General features: G+C 44.0%; 1 protein-coding gene across 1 annotated transcript in view; it reads right to left on the bottom strand.

Moving 5' to 3' along the window:
• CASQ2 (calsequestrin 2) overlaps positions 1-18,746 on the bottom strand; it is a 70,789-nt gene extending 52,043 nt beyond the window's left edge. Inside the window, exon 1 of the mRNA XM_007977450.3 lies at positions 18,306-18,746. Within this exon, the coding sequence (XP_007975641.3) occupies positions 18,306-18,539 (234 nt within the window). The 5' untranslated portion in view covers positions 18,540-18,746. The remainder of the gene's footprint in view (positions 1-18,305) is intronic.
• Positions 18,747-26,501: the final 7,755 nt, after the last annotated feature.

Genomic DNA, 26,501 nt, shown 5'->3' with positions numbered 1-26,501 from the left:
ACTCATGGATACTATGGCCCAGTTGTTAAGTGCACAGGGCTTGGAATCAGAGACCGGGATTTTTGACTTGCCCACAAGCCTGTGCTGTGACTGCAGTGTAAAAAGTGAACAATACCAATATCTATTCGATGGGACTGTTTTGATGATTTAACTGAAATGATGCATGTAAAGTGCTTGGCACAGTTCTTGGCATGCAGTAAGTGCTTAGGAAACATTAGATTTTCTTCTTAATATTATGACAGCTGGCTAGGGTTCTGGATCTTGTTCCAATTCAGAAATACCATAGTGTAAAGTATTGCAATGGAAAGAGAACAATTATTAATTGAGAACCTACTGTGTTAACAAAAATGAGTAAGACACATGTCAGCTCCAAGGACCTTGTGATTTAATGAGGGAGGAAATTCATTAAAAAAAATAGCTCTAGGGCCAGGCGCGGTGGCTCACACCTGTAATCCCAGCACTTTGGGAGGCCAAGGCAGGAAGATCACAAGGTCAGGACATCAAGACCATCCTGGCTAACACAGTGAAATCCCGTCTCTACTAAGAAAAATACATAAAAAATGGCGGGGTGTGGTGGCCGGTGCTTGTAGTCCCAGCCACTTGGGAGGCTGAGGCAGAAGAATGGCGTGAACCTGGGAGGCGGAGCTTGTAGTGAGCTGAGATCACACCACAGCACTCCAGCCTGAGAGACAGAGCGAGATTCTGTCTAAAAAAAAAAAAAAAAAAAAAAAAAAAAAAAAAAAAAAAAAAAACTCTAGGTGCTACAGGAATAGGACAAAAAAATAAGAGCTATGAAGATTTAGAGAGTTTGTGAACTGGGAGGTCAAATCCTGCAGAGCCTAGTGGGTTGTGATGAATACTGTATATTAAATTTCTATGCACTCAGGATGAACCTAAATCCCTAACTTGGCCACGAATGTCCTGCACTCTTTGTCCCACCTGTCTCCAGCCTCATCTGGGGTCACTCTGTTTCTTACTTAATACAATTGTCTTCAGCTCCTCAAAACATCAAGCTTGTTCAGGTCTTTGCACAGGATCACCTCCTTCAGCTGTGCTCTCAAGCCCTAGGCCAGTTGAAGATTCAGCTGCTTGCAGGGACGTGGATGTCCTGTTCTAATTCACACAAAGGCACCAACACGTGCTCTGCTTCTACACACACCCTTCACTCCAAATAGAATTCCTTTTCCCTGTCTGTCTGCTGGTTTCTACTTTCCTTGAAGTCTACATTTAAAAGTCAGTTCCTCAAAGGGATTCCCTGACTCCCAATCTCAATTTTTCCCTTTTTACCCTTGATCATAGCACCCTGTGCTTTTCCTTTGCAACCATTTCGCAGTTGCAAGTGCACATTAATTTACATGATTCTTTGTCTAGCAATTGTCCATGCTGTAGCGTATAAGCCCTATGTCCATGTCTGTTTTTCTCCCATGCCATCTCTAGCACCTAGCATAATACCTGAACAGAATAGATTTCAAAACAAAAAACAAAACCAGTAGTTTCTTCAGTAAATGAATGAAGAGGGAGGCTGCTTAGAAAAGGGGATGCCAGCTAGACCTTGGAGGAGGAGTGTGTGGATAGGTGGAGGGGGGCTGCAAGGGCATCCCAGGAGGAAGAAGTGGTATAAGCAAAGGTTTGCAGGTGGGAATGTGCAGGAGTGTGCAGGAGAACAGGCTGACCTACTTGAGCAGTGGGCTTATTCGGCGCGATGAAAGACATCCTGTGTTAAAATCACACTAGAAAAAAAGTGTGAAGGATTTAACTACTAGGACTGGAAGCTCTGATTTGGGGTTGTCTGAGTAGGAGAGTGATATGACTAAGTTGTGTTTGGCAAGAGTGGATCTGAGTGCGTAGAGCAGACAGAAAGGAGAGTGGAAAGGAAAGGCCACAGTTGGGAGGCTGATGTCCTAGTCTGCGTGGGAGATGTCTCTGGTCTCAGACTAAGACAGTGTCAGTGGGAAACAAAGTGACTTGAGCCGGTGATGCTACAAGTTGAGAATCAGTCAGACCTGGTAAGTCTTCCTTTGGCTTTGGAGAGAGAAGGGAGAGAGATCAAAGAAGAGGGAGGAAGCATGATGGTTCGAGGGTCTCCCATGAGGAAACGAAGTGGAGGACACACAGTGATGGCAGGAGGGCATGACAGAACTGGGGAAGCTTCTCAGCATGGATTCAGACCCAGAGAGTTCACGGTCACGGCAGTCCATCCCAGACCCGGAGGTGCTGATCTAGGGCTCAGGGGAGAGGTCCTGCATGAGAAGTGAAGGCTTGAGGACAGGTGCCATCTTTGGGAGACGAGTGTGAGAGAAAGCCACAGGGTCAAGTGCTGGCTGTCTCAGAAGGAAAAGTAAGACACCTACCCTGGAGGCAGAGTGGAGCCATGGGAGAAATGCGGGGAGAGAAAGGTTCCTGGTGTCATGGCTCCAGAGTCACAAAGGAGCGGGTGGTCATATCAAATGTTGCAGGGAGTCAAGGAGGGGTAGGACCCCCATGAGGCCTCTCATCTCAGGACTGGTAAGTCACAGGTGACCTTTTAGAGAAGAGCTGGGACAGAAGCCAAAGCACTGGGAGTTAAACTGCTGGGTGGGTGACAAGGACATGTTACAGCAGGTGTGGTTCGCTTAATTAAGGAGTCACACAGAAGTGAGAGGGACACCCTGTGCTGCATGACTGCCCTTGGGGCTCCCAGGGCAGCACATCCAATACCTCCAAAAAGACCCCACCCGATGCAGTCTCTTCATAGGACTTACCAGCTCTAATCCAGGGAAAGACAGGAAGAAAGTCACATTTGTACCATTTCCCAAGAGCTGTCTTTGTAGAGGAGAAAGACTAATTTACTACACAGTCAGAGGGAGGGTGGGGAGGTGGCGGGTTATAAAGAAAAAGGAGGTGGTTACTTGTTGAAGGGAGGTGGGTGGAGATTACTTTCTGCAGGGCCAAGAATCTGAAAAAAAAGTTGAGCCTCGGGGAAAATGTCACAGATCTCTGCTCCAAGTGAATGTCCCTCAGGCCAGTCATTAAAAACGCCCTGGCTGTAACCCTGCTCTCTTCATGTAAGCCAAGAGCCAAATGGCTGTTCGTACCCACTGTCCCTCATGCCATCTGGCAACATGTCAAGCAATTCAACAACTGTGTGTCCTCCCCTGAAACCAGAGAGCTGACGTTTCTCTCCGGTAATCTCCTGTCACTTTCTGCCGCCCTCAAAGTAGGCCTGAGCTATGTATAGCTGGGCAGCTGGCATGTGACGGTGTCCACGAAGGAGGCTGGCTCAATGAAGGGACAGCTATTTTGTGGGATTCAAGCGAGTATCGGGGGCCTCTTTAGGGCTGGGATAGGTGGCCTCTGAAAGAGCCTTCGGGGAGAGGGAGGCTGTTGATTGTTTTTATTGGCCTTTTGGGCTATCACGTTGGTCAATGCCAAGGAAAAGACCAAGGGAAGATGCTATGTATTTTTTCCACCCCACAATTCTGAGAGGCTATATAACAACAACAACATAAAAAAAAAAAATAGCACTTACTGGGTGTTTACTATATGCCAGCTATTGCTCTACCTGCCTTACAAGAATTATCTTATTGAATCTCTACAAAACCCTCATGAGGTAGAGGCTTGCAGATGAGGAAATAGAGGCACAGAGTGGTTAACCAACTTGCCTGGGGACACACAGCGCTTAAGCGACCTAGCTAGGATTTCAACCCTGACACTCTGTCTCCGGAGCCCAAACTTTCATCAATTACATTTTGTTCCTATACCTGGGCCTCCGAGGGACCTGGGCCCAAATCCTGGCTTTGCAACTTACCAGCTGTGAGACTCTGGGCAAGTCACAACTTAACTGACCTTCAATTTCCTTATCTAAAAAACTGAGATCCAATCTCACAGGAGTAACATGTATACAAGGACATAGTGAAAGTTCCCTACCAATTAATTACAGGGCAAACCCCACTACACTAAGTCAGTGGTTTTAGAACCTGGGTGTACATCAGCATTCCCTGGAGGGGCAGCCAGTAAAAAGAGATTGCTGGGCCCACCCCAGAGTTTCTGATTCAGCAGGTCTGGGATGGGACACAGGAATTTGCATTTCTGCCCGGGTCCCAGGTGCTGCTGAGGCTGCCGGTCTCGGGCTCACACATTGAGAGCCGTGGCCCTACCAGTCTCTAACACAAAATCACAGTCTTTTTTTGTGGAGCACTTTGCCACGTCCAAACTGACAGACTGAGGGAGGCTGCCCCTGAAGGCCAGGTTTGTTTTGTTTTATCTAAAAACATTATTGCAATGGAATTTTTACAGAGTGAATTTGACTGACGTGGGGCAAGACCATGCCCTTTTCCAATTTTTCTCAACAGAATTCTGTGCCCCAGTGCCTGTGAAAATGCAGTCTGGAAGCCTAGGCCCTGACCTCCTCTGGTAGCCCCTCCCTCCAACTCTCCTTGGGAAAAAGTTCCATATGATACTCAGTGCTTTCTGGGGCCAGAGAGATCATCCCTTTTTAAACTATCCTTCAGTGAAGGTCGATACACCTCATTTTAAAAAGCAGGTGGGGTGCTTTCTCTCATGGAGAGACCTCATAAATGTAAACTAATGATTGAATGACGAGATCTTTGACTTACTGCTTCCACAGCACACATTGAAAAACGAAGAGGAACCTGTTCCTGCTTGGCTGAACTTTCTGAAATGTCTGACTAGTGTTTATTTTGATAGCATCTGCTAATGACAGCAAATGCCGTGGAAAACTAACTTGGGTTTTCCCAAGAATGGCAGTTTTCAAGGTGCTTTCACATACACAACGATTTCAGGAGTAGCCCATTACTAAGCACCAAGCATGTGCCCATCACTTTACACATATTACCTGTTTTGTCTTCTTAAAACCCCTACGAGGAGGGTACCGTGGCTTAGATTTTTCTTGTTTTGTTTTTTTGTTTTGAGACGGAGTCTCGCTCTGTTGCCCAGGCCGGAGTGCAGTGGCGCGATCTCGGCTCACTGCAAGCTCCGCCTCCCGGGTTCACGTCATTCTCCTGCCTCAGCCTCCTGAGTAGCTGGGACTACAGGCGCCCGCCACCACGCCCGGCTAATTTTTTTGTATTTTTAGTGGAGACGGGGTTTCACTGCGTTAGCCAGGATGATCTCAATCTCCTGACCTCGTGATCCGCCCGCCTCAGCCTCCCAAAGTGCTGGGATTACAGGCGTGAGCCACCCCGCCCGGCCTGTGGCTTAGAGTTTATAAAGGAAGCACTCAGCCTTGTGGAGCTAAGTGACCTGCCTGCAGTCACACAGCTAGTGCAAGGACTCAATCCCAGCTGGCTCTGACTCCAAAGCCTGTGCATCTCACACTGCTAGGTGCTACTGCCAGTAGTCATTTATGTGTTGCATTCACTTCTTCTGTGTCTGGAGGAGGCTTCACTCCCTTCATAAATCAGAGGTGTGTGGGTCTGGCTAACAGTTAGATATCCAGGGCCAGAGTAATTGTGGGTGCTGTGTAGGTAGAAGCAGGTGAGCATGCGAGGGAGCACCTGCTAGGTCTCCTGGCCACTCAGCTCACGGCAGATGGTGAGGAGAGGCCTGTCTGGCTTGGGGCACCTGGACAGCAGGTGGGAGCTCCTGGAACTGGCACCCTGGGCACACAGAAGCGGCTCTGGCCTGCCCAGCCCATCACATTGCAAGATGCTGCACTGGCCCCTTTCCTTCATGGCTGTCCAAACAGAAACAGCTTAGCTGGATAATTCTGGCCTACCACATCCAGTTTGTAAAAAGGGAAGCCTTAGAGGCTTCCTTGCACAGGCTCAGCTCTTCAGGGGGCTGGCTTTCTAGGTGGAACAAGTTATTTTGAGTGCGCACTAAAGCTAAGCTGACAATTATGCAAAAACATTCTGCACCAACCTGTAAAGCTCAAACTACCACAGAGTAGGGCTACTGAGTAAAGAAAAATCTTATGATTTGGAATCAGATTTTCTTACTTTTAATTTTACTGCCTTATATCATAATAGCCCTTATAATATAACTGCAGTGGTGACTTTCATGGTATCTCATGTCTCCATTTTAAAATGTATAACTTTGGGGGCCGGGCATGGTGGCACGTGCCTGTAATTCCAGCACTTTGGGAGGCTGAGGCAGGCAGATCACCTGAGGTCAGGAGTTTGAGACCAGCACAGCCAACATGACGAAACCCCATATCTACTAAAATATAAAAATTAGCTGGGCATGGTGGCACATGCCTGTAGTCTCAGCTACTCGTGAGGCTGAGGCAGAAGAATCACTTGACTCCGGGAGGCAGAGGTTGCAGTGAGCCAAGATCGTGCCACTGCACTCCAGCCTGGGAGCCTGGGTGACAGAGCGAGACTCCATCTCAAAATAAATAAATACATAATAAAAAATAAAAACTTATAACTTTGGGAGGAGGTCTGCCTCAGGAATGTGATGAATAGGTGTCCTGTTTGGGCTTGTGCAATACAGGGGGCTTTGGAGATAGGAGTAATGAGAGAAGGTTCCAATGGTCTAAAAACTTCTGAGTCAACAGTATATTTTCCAGTTCATGAAACCTCTATTTCTTTATAATTCCATAGGTGGAAGGAAATATTTAACTGTAATCAACTCAATCCATGCTTTTACAACTAGCATCTCTGTGCTTTTACCATCTCACTCCAAGGATCCCCTGTATTACCGATATGTGCCCAGCAACCCTCCACACAGAATTCAGCAGCACTCGGGCTTCACAGAGAACTGCAGTTTAAAAGTGAGCACCTCCTGAGAGAGCATGGGGCTCTATGGGAGGTTTCGTTCTCCAAGCCAAACCAAAATAAGCCTGACCTCATCTAATTTTTCAGAGTGGAGCAGGTGTGAATTTGGAGATTGCCATTATCGGGCAGTGAACAGTTGGAAAAAAATACCTGAATCCTGTGTGTGTTGCTATTCCCTGCCCAGTGTTTCCACGCGGCTCCATCTGCAGATTCGCTCAACTCCAGCAACTTCATTTTGCCTTCCCCTCTTGGGGTTTGGAAATGCAACCACAGGGATATTTGCCCGCGCTAAATAGGTTTAGAACAAGGGTCAGCCTTATAAAGCCTGGAGGTTTCTGCCCATGTGTATATATATTTTGGGCTGAGAGTCCCATGGTTTAAAAAAAAATCAATTTTACCCATATTTTGGTGGGATTGAGCAAGGGTAACAAACGGGTTCCTGAATCTGGCAAATTCAACCTCTTTACAATTCTACTCAATACTTTAAAAAATTTAACTTAATTTAAAAAAGAGATCAAGGAGAAGTATATTTCCAGTATAAGCAATTTATTTCTAATTCTTGACATTTTCCTTCTTCCCCTCTCCAGCCATCCATCCAGCAATCATTTATTAAATTCCAAGTGCCAAGCAACAGCCCATTGGCTCACGCTAGTCATTTAGGTTCAACACATAGTCTAGTTGTACAATTTAATGCAGCTCAAGTGTAAGTGAAAATCCAGAGTACAAACTAAAGACATCTGTGCCTTCGTCAGTTGGCACAGCTTACAAACATGAAGCAATCCCTTTCAGCTGCTCCTTGGCATACTGGAAGAAGCATGTCATTTGAAACCAAATAGGTTTGGGTTCAAACCCTGCTTCATGATCTGATGTTTTATAGCTTTGTGACTTTAGGCAATTTTTACTTAGCTCTCTGGCTCATTTCTCTGCCTATAATGCAAGAATATGTTGTAAGAATTACATGAAATTACATATGTAAAGCCCCGTATTGGCATGGTTTATGGTAAGTTCATAATATATGCTTTTCCCTTCTCCTTCCTCCCCTTCTCTTCATTCAACATTCATTCGACAAACACTGTTGAATACCTACTGAGTCAGGCACTGAGTTAGGTGTTGGGGTATAGCAATGAGTAGAACAAAGTCCTTGCCTTTGTGAATGTCACATTCTATAGTGGGTGCTGTAGTTTGGATGTTTTTCCCTCCAAATCTCATGCTAAAATTTGGTCCTCAATGTTGGAGTTGAGGCCTAATGGGAGGTCTTGGGGTCATGGAGGTGAACGCCTTATGAATAGATTAATGTCCTCCATGGGTGGGGCAGTGACTGAGTGAGTTCTCACTCTATTAGTTCCTGCTAGAGTTCCCTGAGAGCTGGTTGTTAAAAACAGCCTTGCATCTTCTCTCTCTCTCTCTCTCTCTCTCTCTCTCTCTCTCTGTCTGTCTGTCTGTCTCTCTTGCTTCCTCTGGTGCTGTGTGGTATCTGCACACACCAGCTCCTCTTCACCTTCTGCCATGAGCGGAAGCAGCCTGTGGCCCTAGCCAGATACAGACACCCAATCTTCAACTTTTTCAGACATCAGAATTGTGAGCCAAATAAACCTTTTATTCTTTATAAATTCCCTAACCTCAGGTATTCTTTCATAGCAACACAAATGTACTAAAAGAAGAGGTGTCAGAAAATATGCAATAGGTCAGCCAAGTACTATGTAGAAAAAGCATAGAGGAGGGTAGAGGAGGTAAAATGAATGCATGGAAAGTGTGATTTACATAGGCTGTCAGGGAGATAACTTCTTTGATAAAGTAACATTTAAACATAGACCTAAAGGAAGTGAGTTCTTATCATCAATAAAAGAGGAACATTTCCCTAGACACTGTGGCCATTCCATCTGCATCTTTTTAAGTGCTATGATTTGGATGTGGTTTGTCCCCATCAAAACTCATGTTGAAATTTGATTCCCAATATGGTAGTGTTCAGTGGTAGGGTCTAGTGGGAGGTGTTTGGGTTATGTGGGTGGGCCCCTCATGAATAGATTAACACCCTCATTCAAGAGTAAGTAGGTTTTAATGAGAACAAATTAGTTTCTGAGGGAACAGGTTGTTTAAAAGGGTCTGGCTTCCTTGGTTTCTCTGCCATCCTTTCTCTCTCATAACATGATTCCTTTCTCATAACATCTATTGCTTTCTGCTTTCTGCCTTAAGTTGAAGCAGCATAAGGCCTTCACCAGATGCAGCTGTCATTCTTGAACTTTCCAGCCACTAGAATCATGAGCCAAGTAAACCTCTTTTTATAGATGATCTAGCCTCAGGTACTCTGTTATAGCAACACTAAGCAAACTTAGTAAGTAAGATGAATATTTCATGAATAAATGAAACAGTGAATATTTCTATTTAGGTGTTCACCAGACTTAGTTTCATATTACAAAATACTCACCAGTTTTCTCTGAGAAACTTTCCCATGGTTTCCCATAAAACATCATAACATCTTAATATCCCACTTCCATCTACCTTCAGGGTTCTTAGATTTGCCATTTCTTTTGGGGAAAGGGCTAATGTGCCACAGCAACCAAATAGATGCATGTCTTCTCTTTCTGAAGGTCAGCTCTGAACCCTGACCTAAGGATAGTTAGAAGGCCAACTTCTGAGTTGGTGTTAAAAAGCCAGGCAATTCAACTAGAAAGATCTCAAATAGGGTACAACTCCTCAAGTCCCAGATCATTTCCTTTTAAGGAGGTCCAAAGGATCAGTCACTGACTGTGTGAGTGATGGGTCAGTGGGAGAACCCTGGGAGGCCTGGCTGAGTCCCAAAGCAGATATGAATCCCTGCACCCCCAGAACCAACTTAACATCCCAGCGGCTCTCCAAATCAGAGCTATACTGACAGTTCCAGCATCATTCTGAAGAGTGAATAGTCCAAAGGTCAAACAGGTAACAACATGATTCTGGTCATCTGGAAAATTTTCCCAACCCAATAGACTGTCGCAGTGCTTTGCAAACTTTAACGTGCCTACAAAGCACACAGGGATCCCATTTAAGTGTTAAGTTTGGTTCTGGGAGGGGGCCTGAGATTCTTCATTTTTAACGTGGTCCAAGTGATGCCATTTGCTACTGGTCTGGGGTCCGCCTTTTTATTCAGATGAGGTCTCACTATGTTGCTCAAGCTGGAGTGCAGTATTTACTCACAGGCACAACCATAACACACTGCAGATTCAAACTCCTGGCCTCAAGCAATCCTCTAGTTTCAGCCTCCCAAGTAGCTGGACTGCTCTCAACCTTGGGGTTCACATTTTAAGCATCAAGGTTTGAGCGGCCTTCAAACTTGGCTGCATCTTAACAGCACTCAGAGAGTTTTTAAAAATTGCAGCATCTGGACATCAGCCTTTACCCAATGACCAATTAAACCAGAACCTGTGGGGATGAGACCCACGAATCAGTATTTTTTAAAACTCCTTATGTGGTGCTAATGTGTGGCCAAAGTTGAGAACTACTACAATCAACTAAGAACACATACAAAAGTTCAAGTGACTAGTGAAGGAAATTCACATTGATAAGCACCCACTATACTTCAAGCACTCAATTAGTCATTCTATTAATACATAGATGAATTTCTTCAGTAGTAACTGACATAACAAAAATAATAATACCTGACTCTTTCACAGCTTCTTTTTTTTATTTTTTTGAGACGGAGTCTCGCTCTGTCGCCCAGGCTGGAGTGCAGTGGCCGGACCTCAGCTCACTGCAAGCTCCACCTCCCGGGTTTATGCCATTCTCCTGCCTCAGCCTCCCTAGTAGCTGGGACTACAGATGCCCGCCACCTCGCCCGGCTAGTTTTTTGTATTTTTTTTTAGTAGAGACGGGGTTTCACCATGTTAGCCAGGATGGTCTCGATCTCCTGACCTCGTGATCCTCCCGTCTCGGCCTCCCAAAGTGCTGGGATTACAGGCTTGAGCCACCGCACCCGGCCCACAGCTTCTTATAATTTTATAAGAAATTCTTATTCACTTGTTTCCATTTAATTCTCCTAATTCATGGAGGTAGGAACTAATGGTTGATTTTATAGATGATTTTACATATAGATTTCAAGATCAGTGTAATGAAGTGAATCTGTGTGACTTGCTCAGTATAGTGAGTAAATGGAGGAGAAGTTCAAGTGTTCTGCTTTCAGTTTTCCCAAGCATTGATACTTCATCTGAGATTGGATATAGAGAAATGGTGGTATACCAGCCTGGCCAACATGGTGAAACCCTGTCTCTACTAAAAATATAAAAATTAGCTGGGTGTGGTGGTGGGCACCTGTAATCCCAACAACTTAGAAGGCTGAGGCAGAATAATCACTTGAACCCTGAAGGTGGAGGTTGCAGTGAGCTGAGATCGTACCACTGCACTCCAGCCTGTGGGGGGTGAAGGGGAAGAAGAAGAAAAAAGAAGAAGGAAGAAGAGGAAGAAGAAGAAGAAGAAGAAGAAGAAGAAGAAGAAGAAGAAGAAGAAGAAGAAGAAGAAGAAGAAGAAGAAGAAGAAGAAGAAGGAGGAGGAGGAGGAGGAGGAGGAGGAGGAGGAGGAGGAGGAGGAGGAGGAGGAGGAGGAGGAGGAGGAGGAGGAGGAGGAGGAGGGAGGAGAAGGAGAAGGAGAAGGAGAGGGAGAGGGAGAGGGAGAGGGAGAGGGAGAGGGAGAGGGAGAGGGAGAGGGAGAAGGAGGGGAAGGGGAAGAAGAAGAAGAAGGAGGGGAAGAGGAAGAGGAAGAGGAAGAAGGGGAAGGAGAAGGAGAAGGAGAGGAAGACGAAGAGGAAGAGGAGGAAGAGGAAGAGGAGGGAAGAAAAGAAGAAGTAGAAGAAGGAGGAGGAGGAGGAGGAGGAGGAGAGGTGTTTATAAAGTGCACATGAGTCTTGTCAATGATGATGCTGGGCACATTGCAAAGCCTGAAGAGGCTGCAGTCACTCTCAGCTAAAGTTTACTTTTTATTGATATACAGATAGTTTAGGAGACTGAGGCCTGAAGGAAGAAGGAAGCTCAGTCTGGTAGGGGCTCTGGCAGACTGATAGCAGCAGCAGCAGCAAGAGATCCGCTAAACAGCTGCAAAACTCAGATGCCTACATCACACAGGATTATGATTCCTGATCCTGTCATAGACAATGAAACCAGCATCCCTCCCCTCTACAGGGCCTAATAGACAATTTGTGTCAGTTATCATCTAAAAATTATTGGAAAGTAACCTATGTTTCAGCACTGGAAATTGGTTTGCATTTTTAGGTAGTGGTCCTGCCATTTTAATACCCAAGATAGCTTAGGAGAGATCCCCTGGACAGGCACTGTGTGGATGGCAGCAGAGCATCCCAACAGACTCTATTGGTGAGCTAAAGTGAGACCTTCTTAAGCAGGAAAAGCGGAGAACCCCACCAAGGGTACACAGGGGAGCAGCCTTAGACCTTGAACTCTAGTTGCAGCCTATTGAAAAACTACAAGATCAGCAGGTTGACCTGGTTCAACTTCCAAGAAGACGTGGCCATTTTTGTGCCAAGACTCCAGGTTTTCTGCCTGCTCAAGGGACCTATTTCACCCTAAATGAATGAACCAAGCTTTACTGTTCACAATCTGGAAAGTGTTGCTTGTTCTTTATCCATACATTCACTGATACATTCATTTACTCATGCAGAGATTATTGAGTGTCTGTTAGTAACAATGAAAATTTGATAAATGAATAAATATTTCTATTTGGGGATTTACAATGCTTGTTTTCATGTTCTGAAACAGTCTCTAGCTGCCTGAAAAAATTCCCCCATAGCTTTCCTTAATCCAATAAATGCATATTGGTTACAGGTTAGTCTACTTAGTTGCTATTCCCCCCTCTCCACCCTGCCACCCAAAACACAGATACATGACTAACAGCATCAATTTTAACTATGAAACATGTGAATATAAAATGAAAAGTGCCCAGAGGTCCTAGAACTGAGCTCTGAGGTCTTTGCATGTCTCTTTCCTCCTTTCCTTCTATAGACGATTTAACTGGCCATAAAATTGTTTCTACGTAAGTGTGAAGCTCACCAGGAAAAAACTTTTGTCCTTTTCTTGTCTTCTTTTTCAGGTTGGAATGCCGGACACCTAGCAGTGAAGTGGTGTAGAGGAAAAGATAAAGGTCTTGGAGTTAGGGATAAGATCTGTGTTAAGGCAGAAGGGGAAGAAGAAGGAATCATTCCTCATCCCAGGCTGGGTGCTGCCCTGAACGGAAATGCCACGTGTGGAGGGCTCAGGAATTCACAATGTGGAGGCCATGTTGCTCATGCCTGGCCAGCTGGGGCTCCACCTGTCATGTTGTCATGTGACCAGTGCATTCATTTAGTTGTGTTTTTGAGTTACAAGCAGTTTCTTGATCCTTGCCCAATGTGAACTTGGCTCAGTTTGCTTTGCTTTGCTTTGCTTTTTGCTTCCCCTATTACCAAGTTTGATTTTCATTCAAGTTGTTCTCATGAGGCTTCTAATCTAGAGGGAAAAATCTAACCCATGTCTCCATGGGGGGAAAGGGTAAGATAGAAAGGATTAGAAGGAAACTGGAAGCACCTCTCGAAGTAGGTGAGACTGAACCATGTCTGAAAATGGGGCAAAGCCTAATTTAATAAATGGTATTGATGAGGTGGTTGGACATAGCCGACACAGGCTCAGCAAAGCCTTGAGAGCAGAGGGAATGCCAAACGGGTACATTGAGAGCGCCCTGTGACCACCGGCAGTCACTCCTCCTCTCCAGCCCGAGAGAGGAGGAGTGAATAAGCAGTAAGAGGAGGAGTGAATCAAACTGGCTGGGAATAAGCAAGATGGCAATGCATTTCCAGTCCCCAGCTCCCAAGGCCTGGTTTCCTCAGTTTGTAAACTGATGGGGTTGGTTGCACTGTGTTTAGAATCCTGACAAAATAGTGAGTGTGGGCTGAAAGAAGCCAGCATTTGTTAAGTATCTTCTGTGTGCCAGAGCTATGCTCTTGCTGGGCAGCCTCATTCAATCCTCACAACAGCACTGTCATCTCCACCTTGCAAATAAGGAAGCCAGGTCTCTCTGATCTGGAAGCCCGTGTTAGAGCATGCCATCTCTCAAGCACTTCAACCTCAGGGAAATGGTGATGTTGAAGGACTTTTCTCTGGCAATATTTATAGGACACGATAGGAGCAGCGGCTTGCACAGCAGTTTCAAGAAAAAAGAGGAAGCAGGAAACAAAGCCACAAGGAGAAACTGAATTCCCTGACCATCTCCTCTGTCTCTGAGTCCTGTAATGCTAATGGAAGTTGGCCACTGTGGTGTGACGAAATTAACTATCTTGGCGGAAGCTGCAAGAGACAGCATGCAAAATTGCAACTCCTTTTATAATTTGTGTTGACACCCCAGTAGAAAAATGAGAAAAGGCATAGAAAAATAATTTATGGAAGAAAAAAATATATAAATGGCAAAACAATTTTATGGAAAACTTTAGCCAGAAATCAAAGAAGTGTTCATTAAAACAATCATGAAAAGATAAAGATTTTTAAAACTCTAAAAATTATGTCAGGATCCAAATATACAGTAATTATTTTTAAAATATGTATGATAATACAGTGAAATACTATGCTGGTATTAACATTACTGTTTAATAATATAGAAATACAATATATGGATGTGAAAAAAAAGCTGGAAACAAAATCTGTATAAATGGTATAATTCCGAGTTGAAAAATGTATACTTATGTACAGAAAAAAACTGGAAAGAAATCTACCAGAACATTATCCACGTTTATTTTGGTGTGATTACTTTTATTGCCTTTTAGTCCCTTTTCACATACTGTGAAATCTAAAGGAGTATATGCTACTTTGTTGATGAAGAAAGCCAAGCAGGAATCAGAACTACCAGCTGTTTAAGTCAGGGTTACAGCTATGAAATGAGGGGTTCAGAGCAACCTAGATGACTCCCACAGTTCTTTTGAGCTCTAACATTCATTCACTCATTCAACAAGCATGTGTAGAACATCTACATGGCACTGTGGATCATACACTGACCCTTGGGCCCTCCAGAACTGGACTCTGGCCAGACTGGAAAGCAAAGTTTGAGTTTGCTTCCTCCTGGTGTCATATTACTTGCCTATTTCTTGCTAAGCTGTATAGACCTTATCTTCTCCCCCTTCTCCTCTTCCCCTTGTCCAGTCCTGTTCTCACGACAAATTCAGACTCAGGGGATGTAAGTGACTGGCAACATCTCAAAGGTCTACCTCTCCCAGAGGACCTTGACTAAGTCGGGACAAAAATCTTACCCTAAAGAAATGAGGCCCTCTTGGCCAAATTTTAGGAAAAAGCTAGCAGGTGGAAAAATACTTGAGAGCCATCAGAATATGTGCTGTTTTGCCAGTAAATTCCTACTCATTTCACAAACCAGTTCTGGCTCTTCCTCTTTCCTCTACTCTCCCCGAGAAACTTATAAGTTGCTCTGTTGTTACAGCAACCTCCCTGCACCGTAGCTCTTAGTTCGCGTGTTTTCTTCCGTGTTCAGCTGTGAGCCACTTGAGGGTCTCATGTTCCCTATATCCACAGCATCTATCCCAGCACCCCAACATAAAGTAGGTGGCAGATGCATGACTAATTGAATGGCATTTCAAGTGCCCCTCATCAGGCAGTGACCTCCTCGCTCTGTGGATGAAGCTGTTTCTGGCTCTTTTCATTGACAACCCTTAGAGATGCAGACAAAATATACGTGATTGGCCACAGCGCCCTTGGAGTTTCTTACAATGGGGTGGCCCTAGTGTGAGGAGCTATGAGCTTCTAATTCCTAGAAATTCCTCAGCTGTTTCAGCCTAGGGATGGCAACTCCTCACTGGAGAGCGAAATCAACTTAATAGGTTGAGATCGATTTTTAAAGTGAAATGGAAGAGAATGGGATAAAAATAGAAAAAAAAAATTTTAATTCCCCGGGTAATAATTATAAGTATAGTTTCATGAAATTTTTGTTTCTGGGGTGTGTGTGTGTGTGTGTGTGTCTGTGTGTACTGGGTCATAGTCGGTTATGATAAAAAGTGTCAGAAGCTGCCTTAAGCTGCAAGGGGGAAGGGAGCCGCCTCCCCTCCAGCTATTTGCCCATGGCTGAGACCACACTGCCTGATGGATGGACACTGGGAACTGCCTTCTCTTTTCCCCCTACCCCCAACAGCCACAGCCCTGGAAGCTGGCAGACTATTTTTCTTAGTGCAAGTGTGGGGTCTAGAGGATTAAGAGGACAAAATAGTTGTTTCGACCATGAAGAAAGTTTAAAGGCGTGTTCACTCTTTCCACTCATGGACTTCCTGGAGCCATTTTTTCCCTTGATGCTGCACCTGACAAGTATCTCTACAAAGGCCCACCCCTTCCTCACCTTCACTAATGGAGCCCAGGCCTCCTCCTCAGTTTGTACTTTTGCATAAGCAGTGCCTCCAGGCCACGTACTTCTCGGCCATGCTGGTGGTAAAGCTGGCGTCATCAGACCCGGGCCCAGAGGCTGAGCAACTCTGTTTAAGGAAGACTCTTGAAACTGTTTTAAACAGTCTACCCAGAAGCCCCTTGGGCATTTTCGCACCGATTTCAGGAAAGGCGCAGTATAGGTATCATGTACTGCCTTCATCTGCAGTAGCTGTGTGACCTTGGACAACTTAGCCTCTCTGCTTCAGTTTCCCCATCTATAAAATGGAATTGGTAACTGTACCTACTTAATAGAATTATTGTAAGGATTAAACAAGCTAACACATACCAAGTGCTTAGGACAGTCCCTGTGCTTAGTAAGCATTTAATAAACATTATTATTATTTAATCAGTTCTTAAGCCTGCATGATAGTTATTATTTTTCTATATTTATTGATAATAAAAAGAGGCTCTGAGAAATTACATAATTTGCCCTGCGTCTTATGCCTAGTAGAGACAAAGCCAGAACTTAAATCTGGATATCCTAACTTCAAGTTCTGTGTTCTTTTTCTCCTAATGATGCCTCACTCCAGCTTTAGCAGCCTAGGGGCATCAAATTAACTCCTGTCATGAACTTTTCCTTATCGGTCTCTGCTGGGCTGGCACCCAACTGTGAAAAGGGCACTCTTGGATCAAAGGTGTCTGGAGGGATGGTAAGCCCAGGGGAAGTTCCTGTTCATGATTTTGCATAGTCTTTGGGGACATAAATACTTGGGGGAGCTAGAGATAGATAGATAGATAGATAGATAGATAGATAGATAGATAGATAGACAGATGATAGAAAGAGATTTCTTTAAAAAAAATTAGAATCAGAAATGAATGTCCTTGACTGTACAGGCCAACCAAAGGCAATCTTTTGGAGTTCTAGGCTAACTGGACAGCAATGAGCATATAGGGGAGAATCCTTATGCCTTCTATTAAGTTTTCATAACAATGTCTCTTGATAACTGAGTATGGCAGTTTGAAATGGAGATATAATGTAAGTGTTGGTTTCATGGGCTAAGCAGCAGCTAAGTTCTATGTCCTGTTCTTTTCCAGCCTGTGATTTGCTCATTTCTATAGAATAAAGTCTTAATAACTATCCCTGCTTTCTCTTTTCTTGCAACCCACAGAGAGAACTGAATGTCCACATTCAGCACTCAAGGTTGGAAATATATTTTTGATGTATTTGGGATAGTTTTGCTGGATTTTATGACAGTCAATGTTTCAATTGGAAAAAATTCAAATCCACATGGGTTTTATACGATAATTCTGTTAATCAAACTGTTTCATCAACCTGAGTTCTCTGCACTGGTTAACAAACTGTAATTAAATATCCTTTTCACAGGTTTGCGCCTGGGCTAGGCATGGGGACTGATGAGGCATCTTGGTGCCCACTAGCATTCTTGGCACCCTCAGGCACTCTTAAAGTATAAGCCATCTTAAGCTGTCCAGGAGGAGCTGCAGGAATAGTTTCTGGGGCACTCGCAAAGGATTAGAAAATGGGCCCCAGTGCCAGGTTACAAACAGGCAGGCCATGTAATGCGGATAAAATAAGAACTGACTTCAGCTCTGCCCTAAAGTCACACCAAGAACTTTCTGAGAAAAAAAAAAAAAAAATCACATAAATGAATATGCCGCTCAGAAAATCTGCACACAACTACATGCTGTAATGCTGACTGACAGCAAATCACGAGAGAGGAAAGTCATTTAGTGATATTCTCCATCTGACCCCCAGAGAGAGGCAAGGTCAGGTAACTCTAGTCTCTCCAGGATCACAGGGAGATTTGAGGGAGCAGAGTGGGCACACTGAGTGAAATCCACAAGTAGTCCCTGGATTTCATTTCAGCCAACAGTTTTAACAACAGTTTCTGCATTCTATCTGGGAAACAGTGACTGGGACAAGGGCCCTTGAAAAGTCAAGGGGGCCATAGAGACTTTACATCAGACCCATCATAGTGCAGCACGTTTGGTCCTCTTCATTTGAAGAGTTAGGACCCACCCCTCATTGTTCACACACCCCAGCTGTGCAACAAGGGCATCTGATTCACATGAGGCCAAAATAAAGCAGACCTCAGTATATATTCTCTGCCTCCTCATTCCCATATCCCAACCCTGGCCAAAGGCATTCCCTCATCACCTCATTGAGGCAGCACGGACAGCACGCCCTTTGATTACTTACCTCAAGCACGATTTCTTTCAGTTGGAACTGTTTTTGCGCGACCTTATCTGAAGACACCGGCTCGTGGTAGTAGAGGCAGAGCAAGTCATATTTCTTTAAAACCTGCTTGAAGTTCTTCTCGGAAAGACTTACCACTCGGTCCTTCCCATCATATGTGGGGAAATTAAGCCCCTCTTCTGCCCTGCAAGAGGACAGAAAATAAACCCCCACAATAAACAAGTGAGTTCTCTTCATTTGGAAAAATTTTTGTTTCTTGTTCCCAAATACGCCGTGTGCAGAAGAAAGGACAGAAGACTATTAGAGGCCTTGTTGAGCCAAGCAGGGAGCAGACAGGCTGATTTTGTCTCTCTTCTTTGCCCTTCCTGGGGCCGAGAAGTGACTCTTCACCTCCTTGGGTCCAGCCAGCTCTGGAATCGTGGGCTCAGGACAAAGAGCAGAGGCGCGCACACACACACACACACACACACGCACGCACGCGCGAGAGTAGAAAAACAGCCAAGCTAGGGAGGCTGGGAGGCCAAGCCCCAGATACCTTACATAGCTCTGCTCAGCCTCTGTCTCATTAGGAACTCCATTTTTAGGATGCAGTTGTTTCAGGCTAAAAATAAATCATGCAATGAATAAAAAAGTTAGATACGACACTGTAGAGGGATTCGCTGATACAGTCTGTCCGAATGGTGAAGAGGGAAGAGGCAGGAGGAAAAAGACAAGAATGTGCATGCATGAAATAAGGAGGCTAGAAAGGTCAAAGAAGAGAAAGAAACTCGAGAGGGAGAGAGATAAGGGACTATGGTGCCAATAAGCAAATGGGGAGTTCAAACATACAGAATGACACTCATGCATTACTGAATTGTTCAATCACTCCAGGGAGGTAACTCAGCCTGTCCCCTCACAGTGGTTGCTCACCCTCTGTTCCTCACTGCAACATGAAACAAAACGGAGCCCCAAGGTAGACTTCCTCATGTTCTACTCCTGTTTTTTTCTGCCTTCCATCCTCTCTTCTTAAAAATCCTCTGCCAGCCACTGGGCGAGGGGTGCAGGGACACCCTGCTGAACCCAGCTGACACCAGAAGAATCTGTCCTCATTAGAATAAAATGAAACAAGGTTCACAGTTCAAATCCCTACTCAGCCTTTTAACAGCTAATGAACTTTGGAGGGTCACTTGCCCTCTCTGATTATCAGTTCCCCTCTATGTAAAGTGGGGCTGATAATAACCATAAAGTTTAAAACACATAGATGAAAAAGCATGGCACAAAACAGGTGCTCAAAAATGGTAGCTATTGTACTTACTTCTCACTAGAGCTGGTGGAACATTGGTTATATAAAGGATATTTGTCTGTTTCTAATATGAATGGTTTGTGAACCCTTTCTTGTCCATTTTCTCCTTGAATCCAGTAGGTAACTGGGGTAGAAGTGATCAGGGCTCACCCTACCACTGAGCTAACAGCAACTTGTCTGAGTTTGCAGCATTTCTAACTGCCAGAGCAAGAATTCAACCCTGCCTCAAAGCTGCTGCTCCTGGTTGTCTTGCCTCTGACTCTGGGTGATGCCCTTGCAAACACCCCTTTTCTTAAGTACCTTCTTGACCATCTCTTCCAGTCCAACCCTAGTCCAGTCATGTCTCTCCCCTCTTCAAAGGCATCTAGGGCACTCATGATTCTGACCAAGTTTCTGTTCTCCTTCAGTTATAAATCAGCTTTGAAAAGACAGAGTACTCTGTCACACACAGCTTTTGCAGGGGTTAGAAGGCAAAGAGAAGATCTGTGGCCTCTATGAGTAAGGCAAGGCTCCCCTGCAGTCAGAGGGCCTTACCTTGAGAGTCAGGCTGATGAGGGGTTGTCTTGATGCTACACTTTCATGTGCAGGAAGTTTGGGCCTTGAAGAATCCATCACTAAAACCCTTGACGGCCTTCCATTCTTTCTAATGGTGTAGTCTCTAAGTTTTCAAAAGATGGAGCCAAGAATATCCATTGTAAGGTGCACTTAGCTTTCCAAGTCAGTGGCAAGCATGCAAGATCTCTGCTTTCTTTAGGAAATTTAAGGGGGAAAAGATTTCTGAGTGAAACAATGTGTGTCTTGTCTTTTTGAGGTCAGCCTCCCCAAACTGTTCCCAGTTGTCTTGATCTCACTGGGTTACCTTTATTTAGAATTTGCTCTACTTTTCTTAATATGTAAGTAGGTTTAACTGTTACTGAAAAATCGAGAGATATTTAAAGTCAAAGTCCTTGAATTTCCTTCCGACTTATAATTGACAAAACTATAAGGGAAAAGAAATAATTTTTTAAAATTTAGTTTAGCCTTCAAGTCTGGTTTACTACGAAAATCCTGAGCTGTGGAAAGTTCCTGCCGCTAGATCATGGACTTGATTTGGGCCAGGCAGCCCAGCCCTGAGAACAGGCAGCCACTGACATATGCTGTGATGATCATGTTTCCCCCAAGCAGCCATGGTAGCTATGAGGTCTACATTCACGCTCCACTGTCAGCAAGAGGTAGGTTTTCATAGTTTGCATTTAACGTACCAGGCTCATTTTCTATCGGCCTTTCATTTTCCTATTTTTGTTTTTCCTCTGCCTTATTGATCACCAACTTTAATTCTTTTTCTTTTTCTTTTCTTCTCTTTTTTTTTTTCTTTTTTTTTTGAGATGGAGTTTCGCTCTTGTCGCCCATACTGGAGTGCAATGGCCCTATCTCGGCTCACCACAATCTCCACCTCCCAGGTTCAAGCCATTCTCCTGTCTCAGCCTCCCGAGTAGCTGGGATTACAGGCACGCACCATCACGACTGGCTAATTTTGTATTTTTATTAGATATGAGGTTTCTCCATGTTGGTCAGGCTGGTCTTGAACTCCCAACCTCAGGTGATCTGCCTGCCTCAGCCTCCCAGAGTGCTGGGATTACAGGCATGAGCCACCCGGCCCAGCCAATTCATTTATTTTTTAAACAAAGAATGCTTCACACATTTCTGAGTCAACCTTACCTCCTGCAAATCAGCTGTTTTGTTCCAGCTTTAACTGCGGCCCAAGCCAATGTGTCATGCACTTCTAGTTTATGTGGTTGTGCTGAAATGTTTTATGTGCCATTAGTAGGTACTTTTTGTTTTGTTTTTAAACAAGAAGGGGTAGAACAAAACACACAAATCAATACAAATAAATGTTCATTGTTGTCACAATATATGGCGTAGGCCCCTTGTTTTGCTAACCATTTCCAGTCCCTCACTGTGAGTGGCGGCCACCTAGAGTCCCTTAATCTAACCTAGCTCATTTACTTTGTTTATTCTTGACAGGTGGCAGAATGATTTTCTCTCAGACCATTTTATCTACAAAGAGAAACGTATGTCTTTTCTCACGCCTCCCTTCGAAGGTCTGCAGGTGTCTATCTGGGTGCCTCTGAGGCGGCTTAGCCAGAAAGAACCGCCCCCAGAAAGGCAGGAGACCTGGGTTCCGCCCGCCTGTGTGATTAGGTTAGGAGCCCTCAGGCTGGGGTCCTAGCACTCGCAATTTGTGGAAGAGGGTTAGAGTCACCAAGCTCCTACGGCCCCCTTTCTGGCTCTAAGATGTTAAAATCTGTTACAAGATTTTCTTTTACCAGGATGGGCCTCAGCCCAACACACAGGTGTGATGAAGTTTGATGAATGTTAGCTGCGGAGCAGGGTTTTGATGGGCGTGACTCCGGACGAGTCCAAGCTTGCCTCTTCTCCAAGGCAAAGATCGCCTACAAAGTCACTGCTGCCAAAGCCCCCTTCGTTGGCTAAAATACTCCACCCAGTGGACAAAACAGAAAATGGCCTATTTCTTTGCTCCCGTTCCTGGAGGGAAGCACAGCCTGGCAGAAAGAATGCAGAAATACTAGGGTCTAGAGCCCTGTGCTCCATGAGCCTCCAGCATCCTCGGCCAGATCTAAACAAGTTTGTTAGCAACTCCAAGGCCGTCCTTTTCTCTCAACTTTATCAGGTGGTCCCTGGAGCCTTCCTGCCTCCTCTGCACCAGGAAACTTCTCAACAGAAACAAGCAGAAAGAGATCAATGTTATCCTGAAAAAGAGCCTCAAAGCTCCACCAATATGAGTCCAGGTTTTGACAAATGTCACTTCCTTAAGGAGGCCCTCAGTGTAGACCAGGAGCTGACACTGAGTCCCCTTACACACTGTACTTCTCCTTGGAAACACTCCTCTCACGGGAGAGCCTTCTTCCTCTCCCGGCTGAACCTCATTGCTGCAGGGGCAGCATCTGCTCACAGCATCCTCATAGCAAGTAGTAGTTTTCATTAAATGCTTAGTAAATAAATCTGTAGCATTACTTTGTGGCCTGGCCCCGTGGCTCACACCTGTAATCCCAGCACTTTAAGAGGCTGAGGCGAGAGGATCACCTGAGGTCAGGAGTTTGAGACCAGCCTGGCCAACATAGCTGTGGGGAAAAGAAAGAGAGATCAGCCTGTTACTGTGTCTATATAGAAAGAAGTAGACATAAGAGACTCCATTTTGTTCTGTATTTGAGATGCTGTTAATCTGTAACCCTACCCCCAACCTTGTCCTTGCAAGAGACATGTGCTGCGGTGACTCAAGGTTTAATGGATTTTGGGCTGTGCAGGATGTGTCTTTGTTAAACAAGTGCCTGAAGGCAGCTTGCTGGTTAAAAGTCATCACCATTCTCTTAATTTCAACTACCCAGGGACACTTACACGGCCAAAGTTCGCAGGGACCTCTGCCTAGGAAAGCTATGTATTGTCCAAGGTTTCTCCCCATGTGATAGACTGAAACAATAATGCTAAAAGGTTTATGGAGATGTTTGCAAATACATCTCAAGGCACAGCATTTTCCTTTAAACTTATTCATGTCACAGAGATTTTTGTTCGTATGTCTTACTGCCTTTCCTCCCTACAATGATCCTATTGTCCTGCCACTCCCTTATCTTTAAGATGGTAAAGATAATTATCAATAAACACTAAGGGAACTCAGAGACCGGTGCCGGCGTGGGTCCTCTGTAAGCTGAGCACCGGTCCCCTGGGTCCCCACTTTCTCTTTCTCTATACTTTGTCTCTGTGTCTTATTTCTTTTCTCAAGTCTCTCGTTCCACCTTACGAGAAACACCCACAGGTGTGGAGGGGCAGGCCACCCCTTCAATAGCAAAACCCCATCTCTACTAAAATACAAAAAGACAGGCATGATGGCACCTGCCTGTAATCCTAGCTACTCGGGAGGCTGAGGCGGGAGAATCGCTTGAGTCCAGGAGGCGGAGACTGCAGTGTGCCGAGATTGCACCACTGCACTCCAGCCTGGGCGACAGAGCCAGACCCCGTCTCAGAAAGAAAAAAAAAAAAGCCAGGTATTTTAACAGCAGAAACAAGAGAAAGAGAGAGGGAGAAGGAAGGAAGGAGACGGGAAGGAAGGAAGGAAGGAAGGAAGGAAGGAAGGAAGGAAGGAAGGAAGGAAGGAAGGAAGGAAGGAAGGAAGGAAGGAAGGAAAGAAGACAATTTAATTCAGTAGACAAGAACAGATAAATGGAAAGCTTAGGGCTACTTTGTCCTGGAACTAGGGGGGAAATACGGGGTTCTCAGGGGTAGCAGTAAAATAACAGAAAAAAAAACCCGAATATGGAGATCATATCAAAGGGTCCAAATGGAGGGTATGGTAGGCGGAATAGTGCCCCCCATTCCCCCAACCCCCTACAGGATGTCCAGTATAATCCTCAGAACCTGTGTGTGTGTGTGTGTGTGTGTGTGTGTGTGTGTGTGTGTGTTGCCTAATATGACGAAGGAGTCTTTGAAGATGTGATTAAGTTCTGGATTAGCCTGGATTATCCTGGTGGATGCTTGTGAAACAGAGGCAAGAGGGTCAGAGTGAGAGAAGGAGATGGACGATGGAAGTAGAGGCTGGAATGACACAGGCCAGCAGCCAAAGCATGTAGGCAGCCTCTATCTGAGAGGTAGAAAAGGCCTGGAGAGGATTTTCCCTGAAAGCCTCCGGGAGGAATGCAGCCCCGCAGCCCATTTTAGACTTTTAACCTCCATAGCTGTAAGACAATACATTTGTGTTGTTTTAACCACTAAGTCTGTGGTAATTTGTTACAGCAGCAATAGGGAACTGAGGGTGACAGTGAAAACCGACTCCTAAAATGACAAAAAGCTGCCTATCCTATAGCCTCAGCTTTTTTACCTGCAAAGTAACCTGTACCTTCACGTAGCCCCATTGCCTGTACCAGACAGATGTGAAAACAACTCAGCACAGCGCAGTTGATAGGGTCGTTTACATTTATGGCTCCTTTGGTCCTCACTCCATGAGGGAGCTGGGACATATGTTTCTTAGGGCAAGTCACTAACATTTCTCAAGGCCTCTAAAATAATCTAGATCCACATTCTCCTACTTTTTTGACCTTTCCTTTTTATGGTAACATACCATCTCTCAATATCTCTCCTTAGGAGTTTTTTTAAAGTTGCCGTTTTTGCGTGATATATTTAAAAAGAAATGATTTTCAAATATATCTAGGTTGACATATTACAGACTCTGTTATAAAATTCATTTTAATATCTTTCTTAATAATTATATACAGAATGAAGATAGATTATAATTTGTCAGTTTATAAATGATTCATTGTTTCATTTAATTAAAATAGACAACAGAAAGGTTGATTTGTTAGCAAATGTTTAAATGGCGTATTGGTTTAGGAAACAAATGTATATGAGAAATAAAGATTGAACTTTTTCCTTTTTTTAATTTGTTTAATTGAGATATAATTGATATACAAGAAATTGCACATATTTAAAGTGTGACATTTGACACATTTTGGCATATGCATACACACATGAAACTATCACCACAATCAAGATATTGAATATATCCACTGCCTACAAGTTTCTTGAGCCCTTTTATAATCCATCCTTCTTCCCTCCTCTTCCCCCTAGTCCTTAGGCAACCTCTACTCTTTTTTGCCACTATAGATTAGTTTTTATTTTCTATAATTTTATGTAAATGGAATAATACATTACCTATTCTCTTTTTTTTCTTTGATGTGGCTTCTTTCACTCAGCATACCTGTTTTGAGATTCAGTAACGTTGCATATATTGTCATTCATTTTTATCACTAACTAGAATTATATTGTATCAACATATACAATTTGTTTATTCTTTCCCCATTAATGGAAATTTGTGTCATTTTTACACATAAAGCTACTATGACAATTAAAATCTGTGATTCAATCTAGTTAATATAGTATGAATAAGTATGAATTAAAGTAGGGGTGTTTTGGCATATTCCATTTTTCTGTATTTTACTATTTCTTGAAAAGACTCCAATTCTACTGAATTGCCTTAACATGTTTGTTAAAAAGTGGTCATCCAGCCAGATGTGGTGGCTCACACCTGTAATCTTAGCACTTTGGGAGGCTGAGGTGGTTGGATCACTCGAGGTCAGGAGTTCATGACCAGCCTGGCCGACATGGTGAAACCCCATCACTACTAAAAATACAAACATTAGCTGGGTATGGTGGTGGGTGCCTGTAATCTCAGCTACTCCGGAGGCTGAGGCAGAAGAATCGCTTAAGAATTGCTTGCAGGCGGAGGTTGCAGTGAGCCGAGATGGCGCCACTACACTCCAGCCTAGGGGACAAGAGCGAAATTCTGTCTCAAAAAAAAAAAAAAAAAATGTAGTCATCCGTATATATGTTAGTCTATTTCTGGGCTGTCTGTTTTGTTCCTTTTATTTATCTTTTAAAAATGTCAATGCTGTGTATTAGTTTTGATTACTGTAGCTCTGAAAGTCTTGAAATCAGGTACTGTTAGCTGTCCAACTTTCTTCTTCTTTTTCAAGTTATTTTGGTTATTCTAGGTCCCCTACATTTCCATATGAACTTTAAAATCGGTTCAACAAGTTCCAAAACACAAATCTGTTGGAATTTTTATTGGGGAGAATTCATATCTTTGCAACACTGAGTCTTCTGAAACATGAACAAGATATATCTCTCTATAAACTTAAGTCTTTAATTTCTTTCAGAAATGTCTTATAGTTTTCCCTGTTTAGGTACTAGATCTTTCATCAGGTTTAATCTTTAAGTATTTCATTTTTTGGTGCTTTAAAAAAAGATAAAGTTTTGTGTTTTTTATTTCAATTTGTTTGTTGATAGTAAATATAAATAAAATTGATTATTTGTGTGTTGGTGTTGTATCCTGTAAACTGGCTAAATTTATTAGTTCTAGAAGCTATTTT

Source organism: Chlorocebus sabaeus, chromosome 20 (genome assembly GCF_047675955.1).
Source record: "Chlorocebus sabaeus isolate Y175 chromosome 20, mChlSab1.0.hap1, whole genome shotgun sequence".
Taxonomy (NCBI): domain Eukaryota; kingdom Metazoa; phylum Chordata; class Mammalia; order Primates; family Cercopithecidae; genus Chlorocebus; species Chlorocebus sabaeus.
The sequence above is the reverse complement of the archived record's forward strand: the minus strand, read 5'-3'. Positions and strand labels throughout refer to the sequence as shown.